The 22,624-nt window shown below is 42.8% G+C and overlaps 1 protein-coding gene across 1 annotated transcript; it reads left to right on the top strand.

Moving 5' to 3' along the window:
- Window positions 1-12,992: 12,992 nt before the first annotated feature.
- On the top strand, window positions 12,993-22,398 carry LOC119274414 (DExH-box ATP-dependent RNA helicase DExH3-like). The gene is made up of 19 exons (XM_037555109.1): window positions 12,993-13,662; window positions 14,527-14,684; window positions 14,762-14,849; window positions 14,938-15,183; window positions 15,922-16,017; window positions 16,558-16,746; window positions 17,039-17,198; window positions 17,277-17,407; window positions 17,712-17,879; window positions 17,954-18,226; window positions 18,963-19,157; window positions 19,344-19,547; window positions 19,642-19,711; window positions 19,816-19,964; window positions 20,061-20,369; window positions 20,567-20,626; window positions 20,747-20,899; window positions 20,977-21,087; window positions 21,561-22,398. Exons 1-19 carry the CDS (start codon window positions 13,189-13,191, stop codon window positions 22,068-22,070), a joined length of 3,744 nt encoding a protein of 1,247 aa, XP_037411006.1. The 5' UTR covers window positions 12,993-13,188; the 3' UTR covers window positions 22,071-22,398.
- The last annotated feature ends 226 nt before the right edge of the window (window positions 22,399-22,624 follow it).

Below are 22,624 nucleotides of genomic sequence, written 5' to 3'. Positions count from 1 at the left end.
GCCCACACGCCTCGATCGCCGTCCAGTGCTTTTTGCACGAATCTTGGCACGAAAAGGCTGATTTTATGTGCCACGTAGGACAACTCGTGTGTGTGGCGTGTGAGGGAGTTCGCCCGCACGCCGGTTTTCTCTCAGCGGTCAGCGCGAAGTTGCCCGAACGTCCTTTTCTTTCTCGCTCGCCCACTGCTCTCTCTTCTTCACCTTATCCATTTCCCAGTCCCCACACGGCCACACCCCCACGAGCAGGAGCTCAATCCCGAGCGACCCCGGCGCCTCTCCCACACCTCTGGTGGCCGGTGAACGCCGACGAGCGCAGACAGGTTTCTTCCCACCGCCCCGTGCCCCTCCTCTTCTTCCCCTCTACTCGTATCCCCTCTCATCTGTATCTTTGTGCTGACCGGTAGGTGGCCGGCGAGATGGGCGATGGCAGGCGTGAGGGGCGGGGAGGGGCGGGTTGGTGGTGAGCACCGGGTGGATCCCCCTTCTCCCATGGCGGCTTGGGTGGCGGCGAGGGAGAGCTGCGTGGTCTTCCCGGCGGTGAGGGGGAGGTCCAGGGGGACCGGATGGCTGAAGCGGAGGAGGCGGGCGCGCGTGCGGCTACTTCTGAGGTTCGAGCTCCGCCGCGCGCCAGTCTATTTGCGTGCTGCCACCGCGCTACTCGCCAACTCCTGCCCTGGGAAAGGCGGGGGCGGGCCGGCGGGTGTCCCTTGTGGGGCTCGGCCTCCGCGGTTGACGCAGGCGCGGGGTGGAGCTACTCGATCCGGTGGGCAAGCGCTACCCCGCATTCTTCGTCAACATCGACGGGCTTGCGGTCGTGGGGGGGCAATGGCTTGTTCGTCAGGGTGTCGCGGTGGCCCAACAACTACTACAATCATGGCGACATCCGCGCGCTCGATGTGATCTTCAGGAAGGCATGTCTGCTCCATGCTCCTCCGGCACGCGATGCCATGGAGGTTTGATTTTCCCTCTCTCAGTTTGGTGTGTTGTGTGTTCATGCACACGGCAGCAGGGCGATGATTCTTGTTTGATCAATCATCTGCGTACAGTTTTGAATTTGATAATGTATAGAATAGATGGATAGTCTTTAGTTTCCATTGGCGGTTTTCGAGCATGCAGTGATGGCAACTTTAGAGTCATGGCAATTTATGATGATGCCATGGTAAATTTCAGAGACATGCTAAATTTTACACCCATGGCATTTTAAGTTGATCACATAGCTTAAACATGTGTACCTGTAGTAGTGCCCCAGGTCACAAGGCCTGTTAGTGAACTGGTGTTGTTCTTTACAGAATACATGTGGTTAGATTGAGGTTAGAAATCCTTCGCAAAAAAAAAGATTGAGGTTAGAAATCATGGAAATTGTTACACTTTTATCGATGGCAATTCTGTAACGTATATTTCCATTTTTAAGCAAAACGCCATGGCAAATTTGAATATGGATATGCCATGGCAATTTTTATTCATAATTTGTAGCCACGTCCCTTGTAATACAAGCACTTATTTTTTTAGGCCTATGGCAATACTTGATTAAGCCCATGTCCCTCGTAATACAAGCCCATGTCAAAGTTATATGTGTACGTAGCATGCCAATTTTTCTGCATTTGATGACATAGCAAGTTTAGAAAATGTTCCTATGACCTTTTTTTTTCAAAGTTTGCCATGGCAAAAATGTCATGTTATTTTGTCATGGCAAATTTAGTTATTTTTAACACGCCCATGCCAATCTTTATGCTTTTGTTTCTTACTTAACCACGTCAAATTTAGTTTGTTGATAATGGCAAATTTAGTTTATTGACCATGGCAATCTGATTTTACTTGATCATGTCAATTTTGGTTTATTTGGTTCATGGCAAATTTAGTTTACTAGTCACGGCAAATTTCATTTTCAAATCATCGCAATTTTTACTTTACGTGAATTCCGCCATGGCAAGTTTTGATACGAATCTGCCATGACATTTTTCTTGTTCATACATGACTTTCAACTTTTTGTGTTTTTTTCACACACGGCAAATTCATCATACAAACACACGGCAATTCTTGATACGAATTTGCCATGGCAATTTTCTCATTCATATTTTTTGATTTTCAACTTTTTGTGTTTTTTTACACACACGGCAAATCATCATACCAAAGCACGACAATTCTTGATACAAATCTTCCATGCCAAGTTTTGATACAAATTTGATTTATTGATCATGGCAAATTTTAGTTTATTGGTTCATGGCAAATTTAGTGTACAAATCATGGCAAATTTAGTTTATTGATCATGAAAAAATTTAGTTTCAAATCATGGCAATTTAGTTTACATGATTTTTCTGCCATGGCAAGTTTCAATATGAATCTGCCATGGCAATATTTCTGTTCATGGCAAATTTAGTTTTACGTGAATTCCGCCGTGGCAAGTTTTGATATGAACCTGCCATGGCATTTTTCTTGTTCATACTTGATTTTCAAAAAAAAATTGGCACATGGCAGATTCATCATTCAAACACACAGCAATTCTTGGTACGAATTTGCCATGGCAAGTTTTGATACGAATCTGCCGTGGAAATTTTCTTGTTCATAATTTTTATTTTTCAACTTTTTTCTATTTTTACACGCACGGCAAATTCATCATACCAGAACACGGCAAATCTGTCATGCCAAGTTTTGATATAAATTCAGTTTACGGAAATGTTAACGCCCATACATGTGGGCGTTTGCATCTCGCCCACACACGTGGATCCACATCCGTTCATGAGCGCATGAATCTTGGCATGTTTTTAGTGCCACGTAGGACTAGCCTGGTGTGTGGGCGTTCACCCGGTCGCCCACACGGCCGTTCCACCACACGGGAGGGGCTGGTGTGTGGGCGTTCAGCAGTTCACCCACACCCACTTTCCACGCACGCACAAGGGCTAGTGTGTGGACATTTGCCATCTTGCCCACACGCCCGTCTCCTCTCCCACACCCAAGCTGCTAGTTGCCACATGTTTTACAGCGCACATGGCAACTACCCTAGCGTGCTTTATAAGCAGGTGACAACTCTCTTTTTACCCGAGTTGCCATGTGTTTTGCAAGATACACGGCAACTGCCTAGTGTGCATGTAAGCAGATGGCAACTCTCTCTTTACCGAGTTGCCATGTGCTTTTGCATGATACATGGCAACTGCCCTAACGTGCACATAAGCAGATGGCAACTCTTCTTTTTTACATGGCAACTGCCCTAGCATGCTTGTGAGCACATGGCAACTCTCTCAACTGTCTAGTGTTAGTATGTGGCAACTACTAAAATTTTGAAATCATGGCAACTACAGTAGACCAGACCATACATGGCAACTGCAGTTGAGCAACCATGGCAACTGCAGTTGTCCGACATGGCAACCGTAGTTCAGCGACATGGCAACCGCAGTTAAACGAACATGGACGAGGCCCTGGACCATGGCAACTGCGGGCGCGCGGTGACTGTCACGCTGGCGTGCGGGACCAGGAGGTACGAGGCCTGACATACGGGGCGTGTGGGCGTTATCTACTTCGCCCACACGCACGCGTGTGAGAGGGACCGGGAAGGAAAAAAAGAGGTGTGTAGGCATTACTTGTTTTGCCCACACGTAGGTGTGTGGGCTGTTCCTCTTATATACCACACAAAATGTGTGGGCAGTCTCCCTAACACCCACGCGTGTGGCACTTATCGGCATCCTTCAGTTTATTGATCATGGCAAAATTTAGTTTATTGGTTCATGGCAAGTTTAGTTTACAAATAATGGCAAATTTAGTTTATTGAACATGGCAAATTTAGGTCTCAATATGACAATTTAGTGTAAATGATTTTTTTCTGCCATGGCATTTTTTCTTGTTCATGAAAAATTTAGTTTGCGTGAATTCTGTGGCATGTTTTGCAACGAATTTGCCATGGCATGTTTCTTGTTCATAGTTGTTTTTCCAACTTTTGTATGTTTTTCACACATGATAAATTCATCATACAAAATACGGCAATTTCTTTAATACCAATCTTCCATGGCAAATCTCTTTGTTCATACTTGATTTTTACCTTTTTGTGTTTTCTCTCACACACGGCAAAATTCTCCTTCAAAACACGACAATTTTAGGTAAACTTTCATGGAATTTTTAATAAAAAATGCCATTGCATTTGTTATCTTCTACTGTCCTGTCAAATTTTTGTGTTCTTTTCACATGCATTTTTCAACTATTTTTTTCACATGGCAATATTGATTTTTTCTGTCATGGCAGATTTGCCATATTTCATTTGGGGCATTAAATATGTGTTTATAAACCTTTGCCATTGTTAAAAAACAATATAATGACAAATAGTTTGGTCAAACTCAAATGACATTTTTTTCTGCTATTTTTCAAAGCGCTGGTGGCATTTCTTAGTGGCTGAGCAAAATCTGGCTTTTATTTGTTGCAGAAAAAAACTAAAATCTGGGCCTCTTCATTTAATTCGTTCTCAGCGGGCCTTTCGTTCCTTCTTTCACGGTAAAAAGGGCCTGGTGTGATGGAGGCGTGTGGGCTGTGGGTTCCCCTGCCAAACGAATTCGTGCGGGTGATCGATCCCCTCATATCGAACAAGTCGTGTGGTAGGATGCTCCTCCTGCCACACGTGTGGGCAGTGCTAATATTCGCCCAGACAGGGTCGTGTGGGCTGCTTGCTGGGTATCCACACAGGGGCATGTGGGCGGGTTTATGTTGTGCCACACGTGTGGCAGTTAGCGGCGTCCTTCACCATGAGCTCCTACAATGTCCAAACACAACAAAATTTTGCAAGTATGCACCCGAGCATCTTGGATCCCAAAAAATTTCATATTTTTTTTGAATTTTCTAGCTATTTTTTTAATTTAGTATTCACAGGCGTACCGATTTATTGTTTTTTCTTTGCCATGAGCTCGTAGAGTGTCCAAACATCACGAAAAATTGCACGCACCTTGCGCACCTAAGTATCTTTAATCCCACAAAATTTCAGTTTTTTTTTTATTTTTTTGCTACTTTTTTTGAGACGGTCAAAGCTCTTTAACGCCCTTTGACCGGACGGTAACGGTGCAGAAGGACATTTCTGTAAGGGCTACTAACGGTAGAGGGGCAAATTTGAGCACCCTTCGAAATTAGGGGCAAATCTGACTAGTGGGATCAAGTTAGGGGCACAAATGTAAATGTCCCTTTCTTCTGATAAAGGATGGATTCTATTAGTTTAAAATGGAGCATAAAGGACTTACAATTATAATGAGCATATACCATGGCCTTTCATAGTTCGGATGCACACATTCAGCAACATACACACACAAAATCACATCGGGAGCTAACAAAGTCGAACAAGGCCAAAGTTATGCCTTATGGAGTAAAAAGAAAAAGAAAAACCGAAGCAATAAAAAAAACTACAACACCAACTATCTTTTGACATCACCAACACAGCGAGAAGGATTCTTCAACCGTCACGCCTCTAAGAAAGAAACGGCGATCAATTGTTGTCATTGTCAGATCCAATAACCAAGGGCCAGATCACGGGCTCACCCTAAAGAACAAGTCCGAACAAATCCAAGCAATGCCTTCAACAAAGTAACGACATAAGACATGTCCCTATTGCCAGATAACCAATAATGGTTAAACCTTGGCTTTCACCTCAGAGCACTAGACCGGTGTTTGAGAAGCACCACCAAATCGAAGTCATCCCATGATATTGCCACCACTTTTCGCAATCCCATCAGCTACATGCATAGCACGGTATGAACATGAGGTGTCATGCAAGTGATGACCATGCTTGCACAAGCAAGCCATCAAGTCGCGGCAAGAGTCGATCGCCACCAACAGCTCCAAATAACAAAGGTCGTCGTCGCACTTTGCAATAGAAATCAAAGGAGTAAGGCCATAAGCACTATCAAATCTCAATTCGAGATGCTCTGACGGTTCTGCGCCTTCCTCATGCTCTATGGTCCTTGTCCATGGGGGCAGAATCAGGCAGGGAAACAAACTTGTTGCTGCTGTAGGATCTGAAGATCCAAGATCCCCGGCCCCGTTTCGGCAATCACCTAGCAACGCAGGATCACACCGCACACGCATGCCCGAGCGGAGAACCAACATATCAGGACGCAGCAAAACGACGCGGCCACCTGCATACCTGCAGATGGGATCGTGGCCACCTGCATCTCAAAAAGACTACCAACACAGCTGGAAAATCCACCGCCGCTGATGTGCATCCATGCGCTTTGCCTCAAGTCGTTGTCCCTAGATCGCACTTCGGAGCGCCATCGTAGAGCGTCAGATCAGGCCCAATCCGTAGAGCCTCAGCGCATCCACAACAGCCGATGCAGAGCCACCATGTCAGGGCCACGAGCCCCACGCACCCCCAGGCACCATGTCAGGCCCATGTCATTTTTCTTGTACATGAGTCAAATTCACTACTAAGCAGGTAATTTTTTTCTTGTAACATAGTCATTTTTATGTTTTTTAAATGCCAAGCATGTCCATAACCATCAAGAGATGAATCATGCATGCATATATATTTATCTCTACTTTTAATGGAGCAGTTGGTAGCCTGGTACGGTTTATTTTCGTCCGGTTTTTCTTCGTCCCACCTCCTCCCACTGGATTTTCTCCCTCCCATTAAAAAACCAAATCCCATTAGGGGGAATTTTGTTTCATGCTTCCTTTGGTAGGTGTTGATTCAATTCAATTACGTAAACAATAAGGAATTAAGAATTCAGAAATTGCACCATATATGTGAGATCACCTTCCTAAAAGACAGACATAAGATTTTTCTCGATAACCTTCCATAATAAAATGAGATATTTCTTCATAAGAAATCACTAATCCCGCGGGCTATGTCATTCATTATTATCATCATCTCTACTATTAATTGAGAATCACAAGTTTCATATGGGCACACGCATCCGCGCGCCCCTGCGAAGGGACGTCGTGCAGGACACCATGAAAGATGTCGTTGCTGGGCCTAACGCTGGCACGATGCTTGAGAATGCCAGGGCGTGGATCACGGGGTCGAGGACGGCCATGGGGGGAGGCGGGTCATCAGACCGCCACGTGGACTCGGTCATATTATATATATTTCTTGTAGAGCCAGACAAGCTACATTCTCAAATCAAGTGTATCCATTTAAATGTCAAGAAATTCGTTAAAGGAATGTGTCCAACATTACTTGGTAGTCGTCATCATTGGTGTTTGTAGCAGCCATTCATGTAAAAATATTTTAAAAATCAAGCACTAAATAAATCTTGAAATCAAACGATTGATGCAATTAATTAGCTAGACAGTTAATTAAATATGCAATTAATTAGGTCCATTTAAATATAATTTTTTGCACCAAGTCAATTTGGAAGTTGAGTGGTTAATGCAATTAATTATTTTGTTAGACAATTATTTGTGCCTATAGATAATTAGAAGTAGGGATATTTTACAATTAGTCAGATTATTAATTGATTTGGTTGACAGTTAATTAGCCATGCAGAGAATTAGGTAGGTCATTAATTATTTGTGTACTTAATCAATTAAGCAAGCAGTTAATCACAGCGAATCATTTTGAAAGCGCTCGTGGGCAAGGACGATCAACGGGCTCTTAGCTGCATGGCCAGTCACCGAGCACCACTTGCCAACATGGACAACGGCCACCATGCGCTCGCGACATGGGTGACCTAGAGTTCACCTAGATGGATGAAGACTATGCTCCGCAGGATGTCCACACGCTGACGGTTGCCGAAATATTCACGGGTGAGGACAACAAGACACAACATTGGCCAGGTGGTTCATGCGAAAATAAGAAGAAAGAGTGTTCCAAGAATAATAAGGAAAAGAACCAAAGCCACCAAACGGTCCATGGTGTTGGAGAAAGAAAAGAATGTTCCAAATAATAAGAGAGAGAGAAAAGAAAGAGTATTCTTGAAAATAAGTAGGAACGAGAACTAAAGCTGACGAGAAATGAGAAATAAGAATATGAGGCGTCAATGACGAACATACTAATGTTGACGTGGTGCTGGTTGGCGCCAATGAAACGGGTTAGCAAAGACACGAGGAGTAGAAGGTGTAGGGAAAGACGAGGAAGATAAGAACGACAATTATCCCTTCTAGCATATGTTGGATGGAGATGGAGCTTATTGGCGACTAGGAATACGTTCATGTTGCCACTCTCCCCCAACGTCAATGTGCATTTGCAAAGTTGAATGGACGTTTGAGAATGCTATCTATAGTTATTTGTTGCTTTGTGTCAATAGTATGTTGTTAGTTTAACCCGCTATTATGTTGTAAACATGAAAATTTTCATTCTTATTGCAATGCACGGCGAAGATGAGGTCGACGTCATCTGGTTCTAAAGGATGTGGTTCTAGCGAGAAATGTCCCGCTACGGCAGGAAGCCGATCGGGAATGGGAGATTCCGACAAAAAAAGGGAAGGTACATCGTTGGATGAGGTTTTTTGTGTTGAATCCGAGTGTTACATATAACATTGCGGATAGCCCGTAGCAACGCACGGGCGTTCTGCTAGTATATAGAGTTATACACTACTCGTGTAAAATAGTATGTGTTTTGAGTCATAAATTTGCAAATTATTATTACGTCATTTTCAAATTCACGTCAACTTTGGTTATTATGGTATATACCGAAACCATACCGAAATAATTTGGTATATACCAAAATTGTACCGTATTTTAATTTCATACCGCATTTATTAAAGTATTAATACTGTACAAACCTACAAAACGTATAAACTGAACCATGTAAACTGAATAAACCAAACGCACAGAGTGACACATCCATATGCCAATGTGTAACTTTTTTAGATTTTTTTGAAACTTTGAAACATGCTTTTTGAATGTTTTAAATAAAGAGTTGCATGTAGCTCGGGCACCAAAACGCCGCACTCATGTATCTAGACGTATTTCTGCTACATACATCCATTCGAGCGTTAGCTAATTCCGGATGGAGAAGTAATGGAGATCACTGCTGGAGGCCTCCTGATGTTGGTTGGATCAAAATAAATATTGATTGGGCTATCAATATTGAAAAGCATTTTGGAGGAGGAGGTGGTGTGGCTCGTCCTCACCTAGTCTTCGTCGGAGCTTGGAGTAAACCCTTCGTTGGGGTAACTGATCCGCTAATCACCGAAGCTTTAGCTCTCCGGGAGGGTGTCATCTTTGTGAAACTCTGGGGTTTCTGACATCTGGTGATGGAAGTGGAATGTTTGAAGGTTGTTAACCTCTGGTCTTCGCGCAAGAATGCCCTCTCCAATGTGGCGCCTATCTTAGATGAAACAGGGGGAAGTCGTCATGTTTTATTTCCTTTTCTGTCCGACATGTCCTGAGGGGTGTCAATAGTTTGGCAGATCTCTGTGCCAAGCATGTGTGTACCTTATCGATTTCCGAATGCTGGTTAGAGGAATGTCCGAATTTCTTAGTTAGTAACCTTCATGTTGATTCTAACAGGACCTTGTTAAAGCAATAAAGCTCCCTTTCGTGGCAAAAAAAAAACTAACCATAATAGATCAAGGACCCGTCGTCGGCTGAAAGGGAGCCTCCAGCTTTTTCCTAGGTGAAAAAAGTTTATTATTCAGCAAAATCCACAGAATGCGGGATACAAATTTGGTCATGGGATTGGCCAAACCAAACATGGCATCCGGGACCTACAAAAAGTGCAAACTTGCTAAACTATGAGCCTCATAATTAACTACATGACCTTCAAAAGTAAAGTTACAACTAAAAGAAGAAGATTGGAGTTTGATTTCGCTGATAATTGCTCCGTTATTGCCACATCCATCTTTGAGGATGGTTTCGACTACCTCTTTTGCATCCGAAGCTACCACAAAATGATGTAAGTTGAGATCTTGTGCAAGGGCTAGGGCCTCCCTACAAGCTATCACCTCCAAGATTGGTGGATCATGAACACCTCCGATGACAAAAGCTGAGCTACCTAAGAATGTACCATTTTCATCTCTGGAAATAGCTGCGGTCGTCCCCCCTACTCCCTTACGGCATCCGGCATCAACATGTATTTTTGCATGGCCCACCGGCGGAGCTCTAGGGCGCTGATTGCTAGCATTCAGAATAGTAGACTGGCCTTGAGGGGAGGCACGAGTATTTTCGGTGATCAAGTCTAGCTCCTCAATGAACCTATTAATGAAACAATATATGGATTGGGAGCTCTCAAAAATACCCTCATGAATGGCCTTGCGCGGCGCCTCAAGCTAAAAGGTCCAGCTCCGAGCGAACGTTTCCCCCACCACTATCGTTCGCTATGGGGCAGGCCAGGGTGAAACCCTCCGATTGTCCCAAAAGGCCCATTTTTTGGGTTTTCCTCCCGTCGGTTTTGGGAATGTTATGCATTTTCTGAGCCGGTTTTGCAATAGTTTGGTTTTCTGTGTCTTACTTTTCCCCTCTTTATTTTTATTTTTTGTCATGAACATTTTTTGAAAATTGTGAAGATATTTAGAAATTTGGAACATTTTTAAATTTATGAAACGTTTTTCAAATATGAAAAACAAATACACGAACATTTTTCAAGTTAAGTAATAGTTTTTTACATCTATGGGCATTTATTGTAATTTAAGGAAAAAACATATTTTTGAAATTCAGAACATTTCTTCAATCTTATAACATTATCAAAATCATGAATATTTTTTGAAATTCAAAACATTATTAAAATCACAATAAAAGGATTTTCTGGATATTTTTAAAGTTTAGAAGAAAAAGCAAAATAAATAATAAAAAGGGGCACCCCTTGCCCCCCTGGCCGTCCCCCCTACTCCCTTACGATATCCGGCATCAACATGCATTTTTGCATGACCCACCAGCGGAGCTATAGGGCGTTATTGCTAGCATTCAGAATAGTAGACTGGCCTTGAGGGGAGGCATGAGTCTTTTTGGTGATCAAGTCTAGCTCCTCAATGAACCTATTAATGAAACAATGGATGGATTGGGAGCTCTCAAAAATACCCTCATGAATGGCCTTGCGCGGCGCCTCCAGCTAAAATTGTACAGCTCCGAGCGAACGTTTCCCCCACCACTAATCGTTCGCTATGGGGCACGCCAGGGTGAAACCCTCCGATTGACCCAAAAGGATCATTTTTTGGGTTTTCCTCCCGTCGGTTTTGGGAATGTTATGCATTTTTTGAGCTGGTTTTGCAATAGTCTGGTTTTCTGTGTCTTATTCTTTCCCTCTTTATTTTTATTTTTTGTCATGAAATGTTTTTGAAATTTTTGAAGATATTTAGAAATTTGGAACATTTTTTAAATTTATGAAACATTTTTCAAATATGAAAAACAAACACACAAACATTTTTCAAGTTAAATAATAGTTTTTTACATCTATGGGCATTTATTGTAATTTAAGGAGGAAAAAAATCATATTTTTTAAATTCAGAACATTTCTTCAATCTTATAACATTATCAAAATTATGAATATTTTTTGAAATTCAGAACATTATTAAAATCGCAATAAAAGGAATTTCCGGATATTTTTAAAGTTTAGAAGAAAAAGCAAAATAAATAATAAAAGGCCCCCCCCCCCCACCACTGCCACGGCCTACACGCACATTTGGAGGACTCCTCAAGGCTTGTGGTTCGGGGTTGATGAATGATCTGAGCCCGAAGCTCTAGTCATTGACCTGCTCGAGTCCTGTTGTCAATGGAGAATGATCCATAATTTTGTGGTCATGAACTTTTTTCATGTATATAAAAAGATAGTAAAGCATATATTTGAAAAAAAAGGTTAACCATGTATTTAAAAAAGGTTAAATATGCAAAAATAATATCTGATGTGTACGAAAAATGTACAATGTGTATGCAAAAATGTAGACATGTGTTGATAAGAAGGAAATAAAAGAAAAAGAAAAAACTGAAGAAAGTTGGTCAAAAGCGAAGAAAGAAAGAAAACCGAAAAACAAAAGCTAAAAGTAAAAAACCTGAAGATAACTAGTGAAAACCCGAGGAACCCAATGCAAACAGTAAAAATGGATAAAAATTATAGAGAGGGGAAAAACTCAAGTGACAGCTAGAATACCTAAACACCTAGCGTCGCACCAGAGACAAAGCTCGCTACGGCTTGCAATAAGCGAGAGATAACTACCTCGCACGTCTCTGTTTAGATAATTTGATAGTTGGAAGGCCTTAATGGAAATCGTATGGTTTCTTTTAGTAGCTGCCTTAGAACGTATTACCTCTGTCCCAAATTAACTGTATTAAATTTATCTAGATACGGTTGTATCTAACACTAGGTAGTATTAGGTACTGAACGATATGGTTTCTTTACGAAAATTGGAAGGGGGCGGACCTCCTTTTATTCCAAAAAAACAAACCGCATTTTTAGGGGGTAAACCAGGGTTTATTCATCGAAAATCATAGTATGTGGGATAAAAATCGGGTCATGAGGTTGACCGAACCGCACGTGGCGACCTTGACTAAGAGAAAGAGAAACTTTAGCTAAGCTATGTGCCTCGCTATTTGATGCACGACCTTCAAAGGTAAAATTACATTGAAATAAAGTAGCTTGAGTCTGGAAGGTACTATTTCCTCCGTTCCATAATATAAGAGCGTTTTTACCCGCAAAAAAAAAGAGAGCGTTTTTTACAGTGTCAAAAACGCTCTTATATGAGGGAGTACATCCCAAGAACAGTTTGGGCTGGCGCTTAACAATGCTCTGGCCTACTCCTCAACGCAGAAAGCCCAACGAGCCCGCAGAAAAATCTCGCGCACAGTTTCCGGTCCCACACGGCTGGCCCAACCAACCAGAGCACACCACGTCGCGGCCCCGCGGGCCCAAACAACCGTCCATCCACCGACGACGCAGCTCCGGCCACGTCGCCCTCGCCCGGATACGGGACGGGAGCACGCGCGCCCGCACACCGGGCCCACCGCCCAGTGTCACACACCCTCAGAGGCCTACCCCACCTGTCACTCCCACTGCTTCGGCTGCGCTTTCATTTTGTCACCGCCATCCGCACCCACTCCACCCTAGCCCATCCCCTCCCCCCACCCCCGCACAGCCGCCACGCCCCGCCCCACTCCTCCCCGCCGCCGCCGCCGCCCCCTCGCCGGAGCCGGAGCTCGTCGCGCACGAAGTGCCCGCGGGAGCGCAGGCGGCGATCCCGCCCGGGGACTCGGGCCCGCGGGACAGCGGACGCGGAAGGGGACGCGGACGGGGGGTTTGATGAGATACGGGAGCCTGCTGCGGCGGCGGCGCGGGCGGTGAAACTGGTGATGCTCCTGGCCTCCTCGGTGCTGCGGGGTCGCCTCCGCCCCCTCCGCCGGCCCCGGCCCCCGATCATGCCCTCCCCTCTCTTCCTCTCCCGAAACCCTAGCCCCAGCCCCAGCACCGGCAGCAGCGCGAGCCCCCAACTCCCCTCGCCTTCCGCCATGAGCACCAGCGGCGTCTACGTGCCGCCGATGCGCCGGCTCCGCTCCGTCATCGCGTCCACCAACGGGAACCTCGCGCCGCCGCCCGCCGTGCAGCCCGCGTGGACGCCCGAGTGGCGGGCCGACGGGCGCTCCCTCAGCCCGCCGTCGCCGCCTCAGCCGCAGCAGCGCCGCTCGGCTGCCCTCCCGCCCCGGCCGCCGCCGCCCCAGACGCAGCCCTTGCGGCAGCAGAGCGCGGGCTATTCTCGGTACGCCTATGACGACTTCTCCGAGGAGGAGTCGGACCGGGAAATGGACCGCACGTCGGTGTCCAGCAAGGTAGATATACATTACCGTGCTCTGCTTTTGTTGTATTTTAGTATGATGAATACCTTAAGCTTGCATGTATGCTGTGTCTTTTGGTGTTGGAACGACTTCGTACAATAAGTAATTCATAGACACTGATGCTGCATCTATGTTCTGTGCATCCATGGACAGAGAAATAATAAAACCCCGTCTGAAACATGAGATGTTTTTTACTGATGCTGCAGGAAATGAAACAATTGACACGGAATTTCTATCTTCCAAACATGCACTGATCTAGGTTGCTCCACAAAATTCTCTTTAAGATCATAAAATTGTGAGGATCACATGAAATGGACGTGCCCTGCATATTTAGTTCAGACATTGTGCGTGTTTGACGTCTACTCAGATGCTGGTACCATTTGGAGAGTATAATGTCAGACTTAAGGAATATTTTTTTTTACAAAGACCTTTGTTGGTTAAGTTTGAACAAATGCAATGCTTTGAGTATTAAAGTGAAAATTCAATATATCTACAGAGGTACTACTGCTTTTGTGGATTTTTAAACGGCAACATTTTTAAAATGAGAAGTACTAGTTTTTTCTGAAGAAAGGAAGACCTTGACAAAGTATTGCAACTGCAAATATCTTTTATGTTGAGAATCTTGAAATGGCATTTTTCTGCAATTTTTTGCTTGTCAAAAATATTTGCTATATAGTTCTTTTCTGGAAAGAATTAAGCTTCCTTTTGGTTTTGAGGTCAACTCTATTTAGAATTGATGTTTACTAAAATAAGGAAACATTTGGTGTTCCCACATAACAATGAAACACCAATCTATTGGCCATGTTTTCTTTCGTGTCACGTTAAGTTCTTCACAGTTATACTCAACAAAATTTCCAGGGGGGTGGATCTACTTTAGAGAATGTTGACGAATGGAAATGGAAACTGCACATGCTTCTCCGTAACGACAATGAACAAGAGATTATGTCGAGGGAGAAAAAGGACAGGCGTGATTTTGATCAACTTGCCCAACTGGCAGATCGAATGGGTTTGCACAGGTACTTCATGGCCCCTCTAATATCATTGTGTTGCATATGCTTTGCCCCCTGTCTGATGATAATTTATGTTATGGCAGCCGTCAGTATTCCCGAATCATCGTGTTTAGTAAGGTTCCCTTGCCTAATTATAGATCAGACCTTGATGACAAAAGACCTCAAAGAGAGGTATGCTGAATTGCTGATTGTCCTAGTAGCTTAAAGATTGAAGTGTGTATGACTTGCGCATTTGTTGGCTGAAATATTTGCTTTATAGGTATCTATACCTTCTGGCTTGCAAAGAGAAGTTGATGCATTGCTTGCAGACTATCTTGCGCGGAAGAGAACAGACAGTGGGAACTTTCCTAATGCTGCCTTCTCAAGGTCAAGCAGCACGGACAGTTTCGCGACTGATGAAAGCTTCTATGAGCAGCAGGATAATCAGACATCAACCAATGTTGTGATGGAAAGAATCCAAAGAAGGAAAAGCTTACAGTTGCGTAACCAGCAAGCTGCTTGGCAGGTTTGATTATATGCAGTAGACCACTTGTCAGTTTTTCCCCGTGGGTTGGGAGTTCTATAGTACACTGAAGATATACACATGAAGTGAAATTTATGTTTAATATTAAGTCTCAAAACTTGTATCACATTTAACTTCACCACAATATCCTTGCCAATCATGGTTCTGTATAATTTCCCCCAGTTTCTTATTGTACTTCACTAACTATCATCTCCACTCATCTGTTGTAAATGGAATAAATTGTATTTGCGGAAGTACTTTAGATAACTGATATATCATATTATCTTCATATGACCAATCTATTGGAATGTCATGAAATGAAGGGATTATTAGATGTTTACGTACATCATCCTATGCAGATACGCTATTGAGTTTGTAATTGCATATGTCACTCAGTTTCACGGTGTTCTTTTAATTTGCTTACTAATTTTCTTTGGGTTTGTGTTGCATGGTAAATGATACTCTACTTTGTGTAATACCGTGTCAATGTTACAATGGTTGATTATTGAATTGATCATCTAATTTAGGACTGTAGTTGCATAACTAGCTTAACATGATGGTCCTAAGATGCCAGAATTTTAACTTGACAAATGGGCAGGACTTTGATGCCTTCGGAATTGTTAGTCCTTCCAATTCGATATTTCTTTTCTTACTTATTTTTGCGCTTTAATATAGTTTTGAGTGGATCAATGACCTTTTCGGATTATTGCACCCTGTTGATTAACATTTTCTCTGTTTCAGGAATCAAATGATGGTCAGAGCATGATGGAGTTTCGTCGAAGTCTTCCTGCCCAGAAAGAAAGGCAATCACTATTGGAAGCTATATCTCAGAATCAGGTCCTGTTCTTTTCCTTGCAGGGCATTTTGGTCACAGTTTGGTAATGTTTGGTTTTCTTGGTATTTGTGGCAAGTATTTAAGAGCAGAGCTAAATATGGTTTATTTTTGCTTTTGCAATACCCCAACTCATTTGTTTGTGACAGCAAATATGAAGTGATCTTATCATGACATAGAAAAACAAGCATTAAACTAAGTGATCTAAAGCCAATCTGTGTGCTTTTCATGTGAAAAAAATGCTATGTTGTGCGCTACCTCTGGATGTTGAATAACTATTCAAGAAATGGATATGCCCCTTGAAGTGTCAAACATATTTATGATTTTCAGTTCTGTATTTCTTAGATATGTAATCCTCCATTTGTCTGGGAAAGTTACTACTAATTGTTTTGTTATCTAACGTTTTTTCAATTAAGAGTGTTTCTGCAAACTATCTGAGAAATTTGATAGTTTTTACTACTCAGCACATGGGTTAAAAGCCTACTACTTGTGAGTAGCTATATTGAGATAACCAAGTATTAACAGTGCTTTGCTTTATTGAGCAGGTGGTTGTAGTTTCAGGTGAAACTGGCTGTGGTAAGACAACACAGTTGCCACAATACATTTTGGAATCTGAAATAGAAGCTGCTCGTGGTGCTACTTGCAGTATCATTTGCACTCAACCAAGACGAATATCAGCTATTTCTGTTTCTGAAAGAGTTGCTGCTGAAAGAGGTGAAAAAATTGGGGAATCGGTGAGCTACTTGCACCTATACAGTGAGAAATTTTTCCATGCTGAGGTTTCGGTTTTGTGGTTGCCGATGGGTACTCATGGTTATTTTAGTCATTGATTGTTGTCCAGGATAGCCATTTGTTGTCCATCCATAGGTTGCTGACTGGCCAGTAATCCAGTTGCTGTAGAACCTTTTCTTAACTTCTTTTACTTTGGTTATCTGATGAAATGGGTTTACACTGCTAAACAGTTTGTGCAAACTTGGTGAGATTATTCTGTTCTTTTTTATTTTGATAAAAGAATTGTTACCTTAGGTTGGCTACAAAGTTCGGCTGGAAGGAATGAGAGGAAGGGATACACGCCTTCTGTTCTGCACTACTGGGGTCCTGTTGCGAAGATTGCTGGTGGACAGAAGCTTGAAAGGTGTCACCCATGTTATTGTGGATGAAATTCATGAACGGGGCATGAATGAAGGTTTGCATCACTCATTATAATTCTGAACTAGGTATCCAGGAGGTAAATAGCGTTAATTTTGTTGGGTCTCTGTGCTAGATTTTCTCCTTATTGTCCTAAAGGACCTTCTTCCACGCCGACCGGAGCTAAGGCTTGTATTGATGAGTGCGACCCTCAATGCTGAGATGTTCTCTTCATACTTTGGTGGAGCACCCATGATACATATACCTGTAAGATATTTTATTAGGACTTATTCACTCTTGTATTTGCTATCATATCAGTCTGCTCATCAAGTCGTTCTTTCATTTGAATCAGCACAAATTTATATCCATATATGAGCTGAATTACACCCATGTTGTGCATGGTTGCTCTTATCAATCTTAGGAATAGCCTTTTGAATCACTTGCAATTATTTAGTGCTTTGTGTATATTGAGTTGGCCTGAAATCTTTTAACTTTGTTTTCCTCTCTAAACCCGCAACTTGCTTGGGTGTTCTTTGCGGTCTTAATAAGCTGCATGCATATCTCATTGTAGGGTTTTACATACCCTGTCCGGAGTCGTTTCCTAGAAGATATTCTTGAAGTTACTGGCCACAGATTGACTCCGTACAATCAGATCGATGACTATGGCCAAGAGAAAAGTTGGAAGATGCAAAAGCAAGCTCTACGGAAGAGAAAGAGCCAAATTGCTTCTGTTGTGGAAGTACGGGAGTCCCTATTTTTTAACCATTTATTTTCTGCTTAAAGCTTTGGTCTCTAAGCTTCTCTTTTTAACAGGATGCAGTTAAAGCTGCAGATCTAAGGGATTATAGTCCGCAAACTCGTGACTCTCTATCCTGCTGGAATCCTGATTCAATTGGTTTTAACTTGATAGAAAATGTCTTGTGCCATATTTGTCAAAAGGAAAGAGATGGTGCTGTACTTGTATTTATGACTGGGTGGGATGACATTAATACGCTAAAAGATCAGCTACAATCCAACCCATTGCTTGGCGACCCTAGTAAAGTTTTGCTGCTTGCATGTCATGGTTCAATGGCTAGCTCAGAGCAGGTATTACCTCTTAGATGTTTCCATTTCCTCTTTTGTAGTTACTAATACAGCCATGGTTAGTTCTTTTGTTTAATACATATACCTACACGGAACTACTTTGTTAAGTCATTTGAATTTGTACTTGCTACATCATACACGATTTTGATAGTGCTGGCAGTTTGAGGGAATTCTTCTCTAGGCTGATGTGTTGGTTAAATTTGATATATTTAAGCAATCATGATTCTGTCCATTTATGTGTTTCGATGCTCCTTTGATTCATAGAACTTTCTCCAGTCACCTATTCCCTCTCTTCTGGTTGGTAAATCTTGCGGGTATCCCTAGGTTGTCAATTTGACCAATGAAATATGAGTTATAGGCCACAAAGTGCATACCGTTGAACTTTCATTAGAAGTTTCTAATGGTGTATATTTTTATGATATATAACTCGTGTTACGTTGGTCACATTGATGATTTAGGGATACATGTAGGCCTTACAAACAGGAAGGTAGCAAGTATTACTTATTTACCCTGTTCTGCAGATATACAGTATGAATTTCCGTGACCTTATTGAATTGTGAATCTATTGCGGTTTTGTTATCATCTATTACAGTTTTGTGTAAAATCAGATGTGTTCAGAATTCTGCTATAGACCATATAGGCTATGCACAGGCTGTAGCCATGGATAGCAAACAGTACAGATTTATGTCTTTTGATATATCAATGATTTTATTCTTATATTGTATTCTTTGTTGTGCAGAAACTAATATTTGACAAACCTGAGCCTGGTGTAAGGAAAATAGTTCTTGCCACCAATTTGGCTGAAACTAGTATTACCATCAATGATGTGGTTTTTGTTGTTGATTGTGGAAAAGCAAAAGAGACATCTTATGATGCACTGAACAATACTCCCTGTCTGCTTCCAACCTGGATCTCCAAGGCTTCTGCTAGACAAGTAATATTTTCTATCTTATTGGAATATGATTAATTTTATTTTTTAGTGCAACTCACTTTTGATTAAATAATTAATTCTGTGTGTGTGGATATGTTAAGCAAGCAACCTGTGATTTTCCTTAAAAAGCGTCTTCGGTCATCACACTTACATCATGTCCTTTTTTGTTATTTATGTCTGGTGATTTAGAGACGAGGAAGAGCTGGCCGAGTTCAATCAGGGGAATGTTTCCATCTCTATCCACAGTGTGTATATAATGTGTTCGCTGACTACCAGTTGCCTGAACTTCTGAGAACCCCTCTCCAATCCCTCTGTTTGCAAATAAAAAGCTTGCGGCTTGGTAGCATCTCAGAATTCTTATCCAGAGCTTTGCAATCACCTGAGTCTCTATCGGTACCTTTCTTTTCACTTTTGTTACCACAATCACAAATTTTGTCCTTCGTGCCTTCAGATGATCCGATAGTTTATTCCAATATATTTGTTTCAGGTACAAAATGCCATCGAATATCTCAAAGTCATTGGAGCATTCGATCAGAATGAAGAGTTAACAGTTCTAGGTACCAGATCCACCCTTTAAATTGATCTGTTAATTACCACCTCTTCTTTACTGCATCACTTTTGCAACTTGTGTGCTATAATACTTGCTGTTTGTCACTCTCAGGAAAGCACCTGTCTATGCTTCCAGTTGAGCCTAAATTAGGCAAGATGCTTATTTTTGGGGCTATATTTAATTGCCTTGATCCCATATTAACCATCGTTGCTGGGCTTAGCGTAAGAGATCCATTCATGACACCATTTGACAAGAAGGATGTAAGTATGCCTCTTCCGTCTCTAATGCATCTAAATATGCCTGTTGTGCTGTATACTTTAGTATTGAACTTCAGTGTTTTGCCTTCCTCCATGCAGCTTGCGGAGTCTGCTAAGTTGCAGTTTTCATGCCGTGACTATAGTGACCACCTTGCGATTGTTCGTGCATATGATGGATGGAGAGATGCTGAAAGAGACCGCAATGGCTATGACTACTGCTGGAGAAATTTTCTGTCAGCGCAAACCTTGAAAGCCCTAGATTCTCTCCGGAGGCAGTTCCTCTTTCTTTTAAAGGACACTGGGTTGATTGATGAAAACATGACTATGTGCAATAAATGGAGTCGCGATGAAAATCTAGTCCGGGCTATCATTTGTGCGGGTTTATACCCAGGTGTTTCGTCTGTTGTGGTGAGTTGGTTCTATATACATTCCTGTTCCATTTTATGCATCTAACTCACCTGTAGCTCTGTTGTTGTAGTATACCTTTGGTTTGCCTAGGACAAAGGTCATGTTTGGACTATTTGTTTTGCATGTGGACTTAGCCACACTATTAGAGCACTTTTAATTCTCTGATCTGGATCCTAATGTGCTCCTTGGTAATTCAGAACAAGGAGAAATCGGTTTCTCTCAAGACAATGGAGGATGGACAGGTCATGCTTTACTCGGTAAGTTAGCACATTCATTCTATGTAGTATCATGACTGTGATCATGTCGCCATTTTACTTTGGTCAGACGGCCAGGGACTGTAAATGATGAAGTTTCATCTTGTTCTTTGTTGTTTCCAGAGTTCAGTTAATGGGAAAGAAGCCAAGATTCCATTCCCCTGGCTAGTATTCAATGAGAAAGTGAAGGTGAATTCAGTGTTTCTCCGGGATTCAACAGCGATATCTGATTCTATATTGCTGCTCTTTGGAGGAAATATACAACAAGGGGGCTTGGTAAGTTCCTTTGCATTGCTTATTTGTCTTTTGGTCTGGTAAATTACCATTGAATATTTTTAAACTCCATGCTGCAGGACGGACACTTGAAAATGCTCGGGGGATATCTGGAGTTCTTCATGAGTCGTGATCTTGCATCGACTTACTTGAATCTCAAGGGTGAACTTGAAAATTTAATCCACTGCAAGGTATAATTATTGATCTTAAAAATATATCATTCTATACGAATACTCTTCATTCTACATTTTAGTGTTGTTTAGTTACTTGCTGACATTCAAAACAGACCTCCAATTAAATATCCTGTAAAAACTTTATTTATACAGCATAATAAACATGTCTATCTATATGCACTAGGTAGATTACACTATATGCTATGGTTCCCCTGCCATCTCCTATGGTGATGCTGTTGGGCTGCCAAAATGGTAGTTAGCACTTTTCGGTGGTAACCATCCGTTTGAAACCTTTCATCGTGGTTTCCGAATATGCACATTGGGTTTTCAAGTTTGGTCCGCTTCAGCTTCGCCCAGAAGTCGATCTTTTCTGACTTATCTGTAGGAACTGAATTCTATACCATTGTCAGTTCATTTGCCAACTTTTACTGGACTTCATTTGTGCTGATGTTCTACCTAATATTGACCAACCAATTCACTGTTTTTGACAGCTTCAAAACCCAAGGATTGACATCCAAACCAGCGAGGAGCTGCTGTCAGCCGTACGGCTGCTGGTCACGGAGGACCCATGCAGCGGCCGGTTCGTCTATGGCCGGCAAGAACCAAGGTCAAAGAAAGCAAAGACGATGATCTCTTCCGCCTCGGTGGTCTCCATGGACCGCGGGGGCGGAGGCGGGCACGGAGGTGACAACCCCAAGAACCAGCTGCAGACCCTCCTGACGAGGGCGGGGCACGACAACCCGTCCTACAAGACGAAGCAGATCAAGAACACCCTCTTCAGGTCGACGGTGGAGTTCAACGGCATGCAGTTTGTGGGGCAGCCGTGCGCCAACAAGAAGCTGGCGGAGAAGGACGCGGCGGGGGAGGCGATCAGCTGGCTCACGGGCGGGGAGGCTCCTCCTCCGACGGCCAACGCGAGAGGCCGGCAGGACGCGGACCCCATGTCGGTGCTGACGAAGCCGGCAACACGCAGGAGGCGGCACCACCATAGGAGGAGCTGATTAGCGCAGACAGGTTTTGTTCGTTGCACTCAGTCAGGCGAAGAGTGATAAAACGGAATACATACGGTAGATTAGCTTGAGAAGAAGAAACACAGCGATTTTTCGTACGATGCCCGAGTTGTTGAAACTGGCTGCGATCGCCCAAGATGGGGTTGTCCTGGTCTTCATTGTTAGATCATAGGACCTGTTCGTACGGTGACCTCGATGCTCATTGTGCAGTGCTGTGATAAGACTATCTAGTATAATGGAAGAGCATTGGATGGTACCAATGCAACAGAGGGACTACTCTCCGTCCTGAATTATTTGTCGCTCAAATGGAGCATGGCTAGATACGTCCTTTTTGTTTGAGAGCATGGGATGGTACCACTGCAACAGAGAAACTACTACATGCAAAAAAAAAGCAGAGGAACTACTCCCGCCGTCTTGAATTATTTGTCGCTAATATGGATGTATCTAGCACTGCGGGATCCGTCCTTTTGAGCCGCAAGTAATTCAGGATGGAAGGAGTATGACTATAAGATTCTCCCACTGCAGAATAAAACATAAACAAAAAA

Source organism: Triticum dicoccoides, chromosome 3B, assembly GCF_002162155.2.
Source record: "Triticum dicoccoides isolate Atlit2015 ecotype Zavitan chromosome 3B, WEW_v2.0, whole genome shotgun sequence".
NCBI lineage: Eukaryota > Viridiplantae > Streptophyta > Magnoliopsida > Poales > Poaceae > Triticum > Triticum dicoccoides.
The sequence above is the reverse complement of the archived record's forward strand: the minus strand, read 5'-3'. Positions and strand labels throughout refer to the sequence as shown.

Coding starts and splice junctions, on each gene's coding strand:
- LOC119274414 (XM_037555109.1), top strand. CDS start 13,189: ATGCTCCTGGCCTCCTCGGTGCTGCGGGGTCGCCTCCGCCCCCTCCGC. Junction 14,685..14,761: donor GATCGAATGGGTTTGCACAG/GTACTTCATGGC, acceptor ATGTTATGGCAG/CCGTCAGTATTCCCGAATCA. Junction 17,199..17,276: donor TGAACGGGGCATGAATGAAG/GTTTGCATCACT, acceptor TCTCTGTGCTAG/ATTTTCTCCTTATTGTCCTA.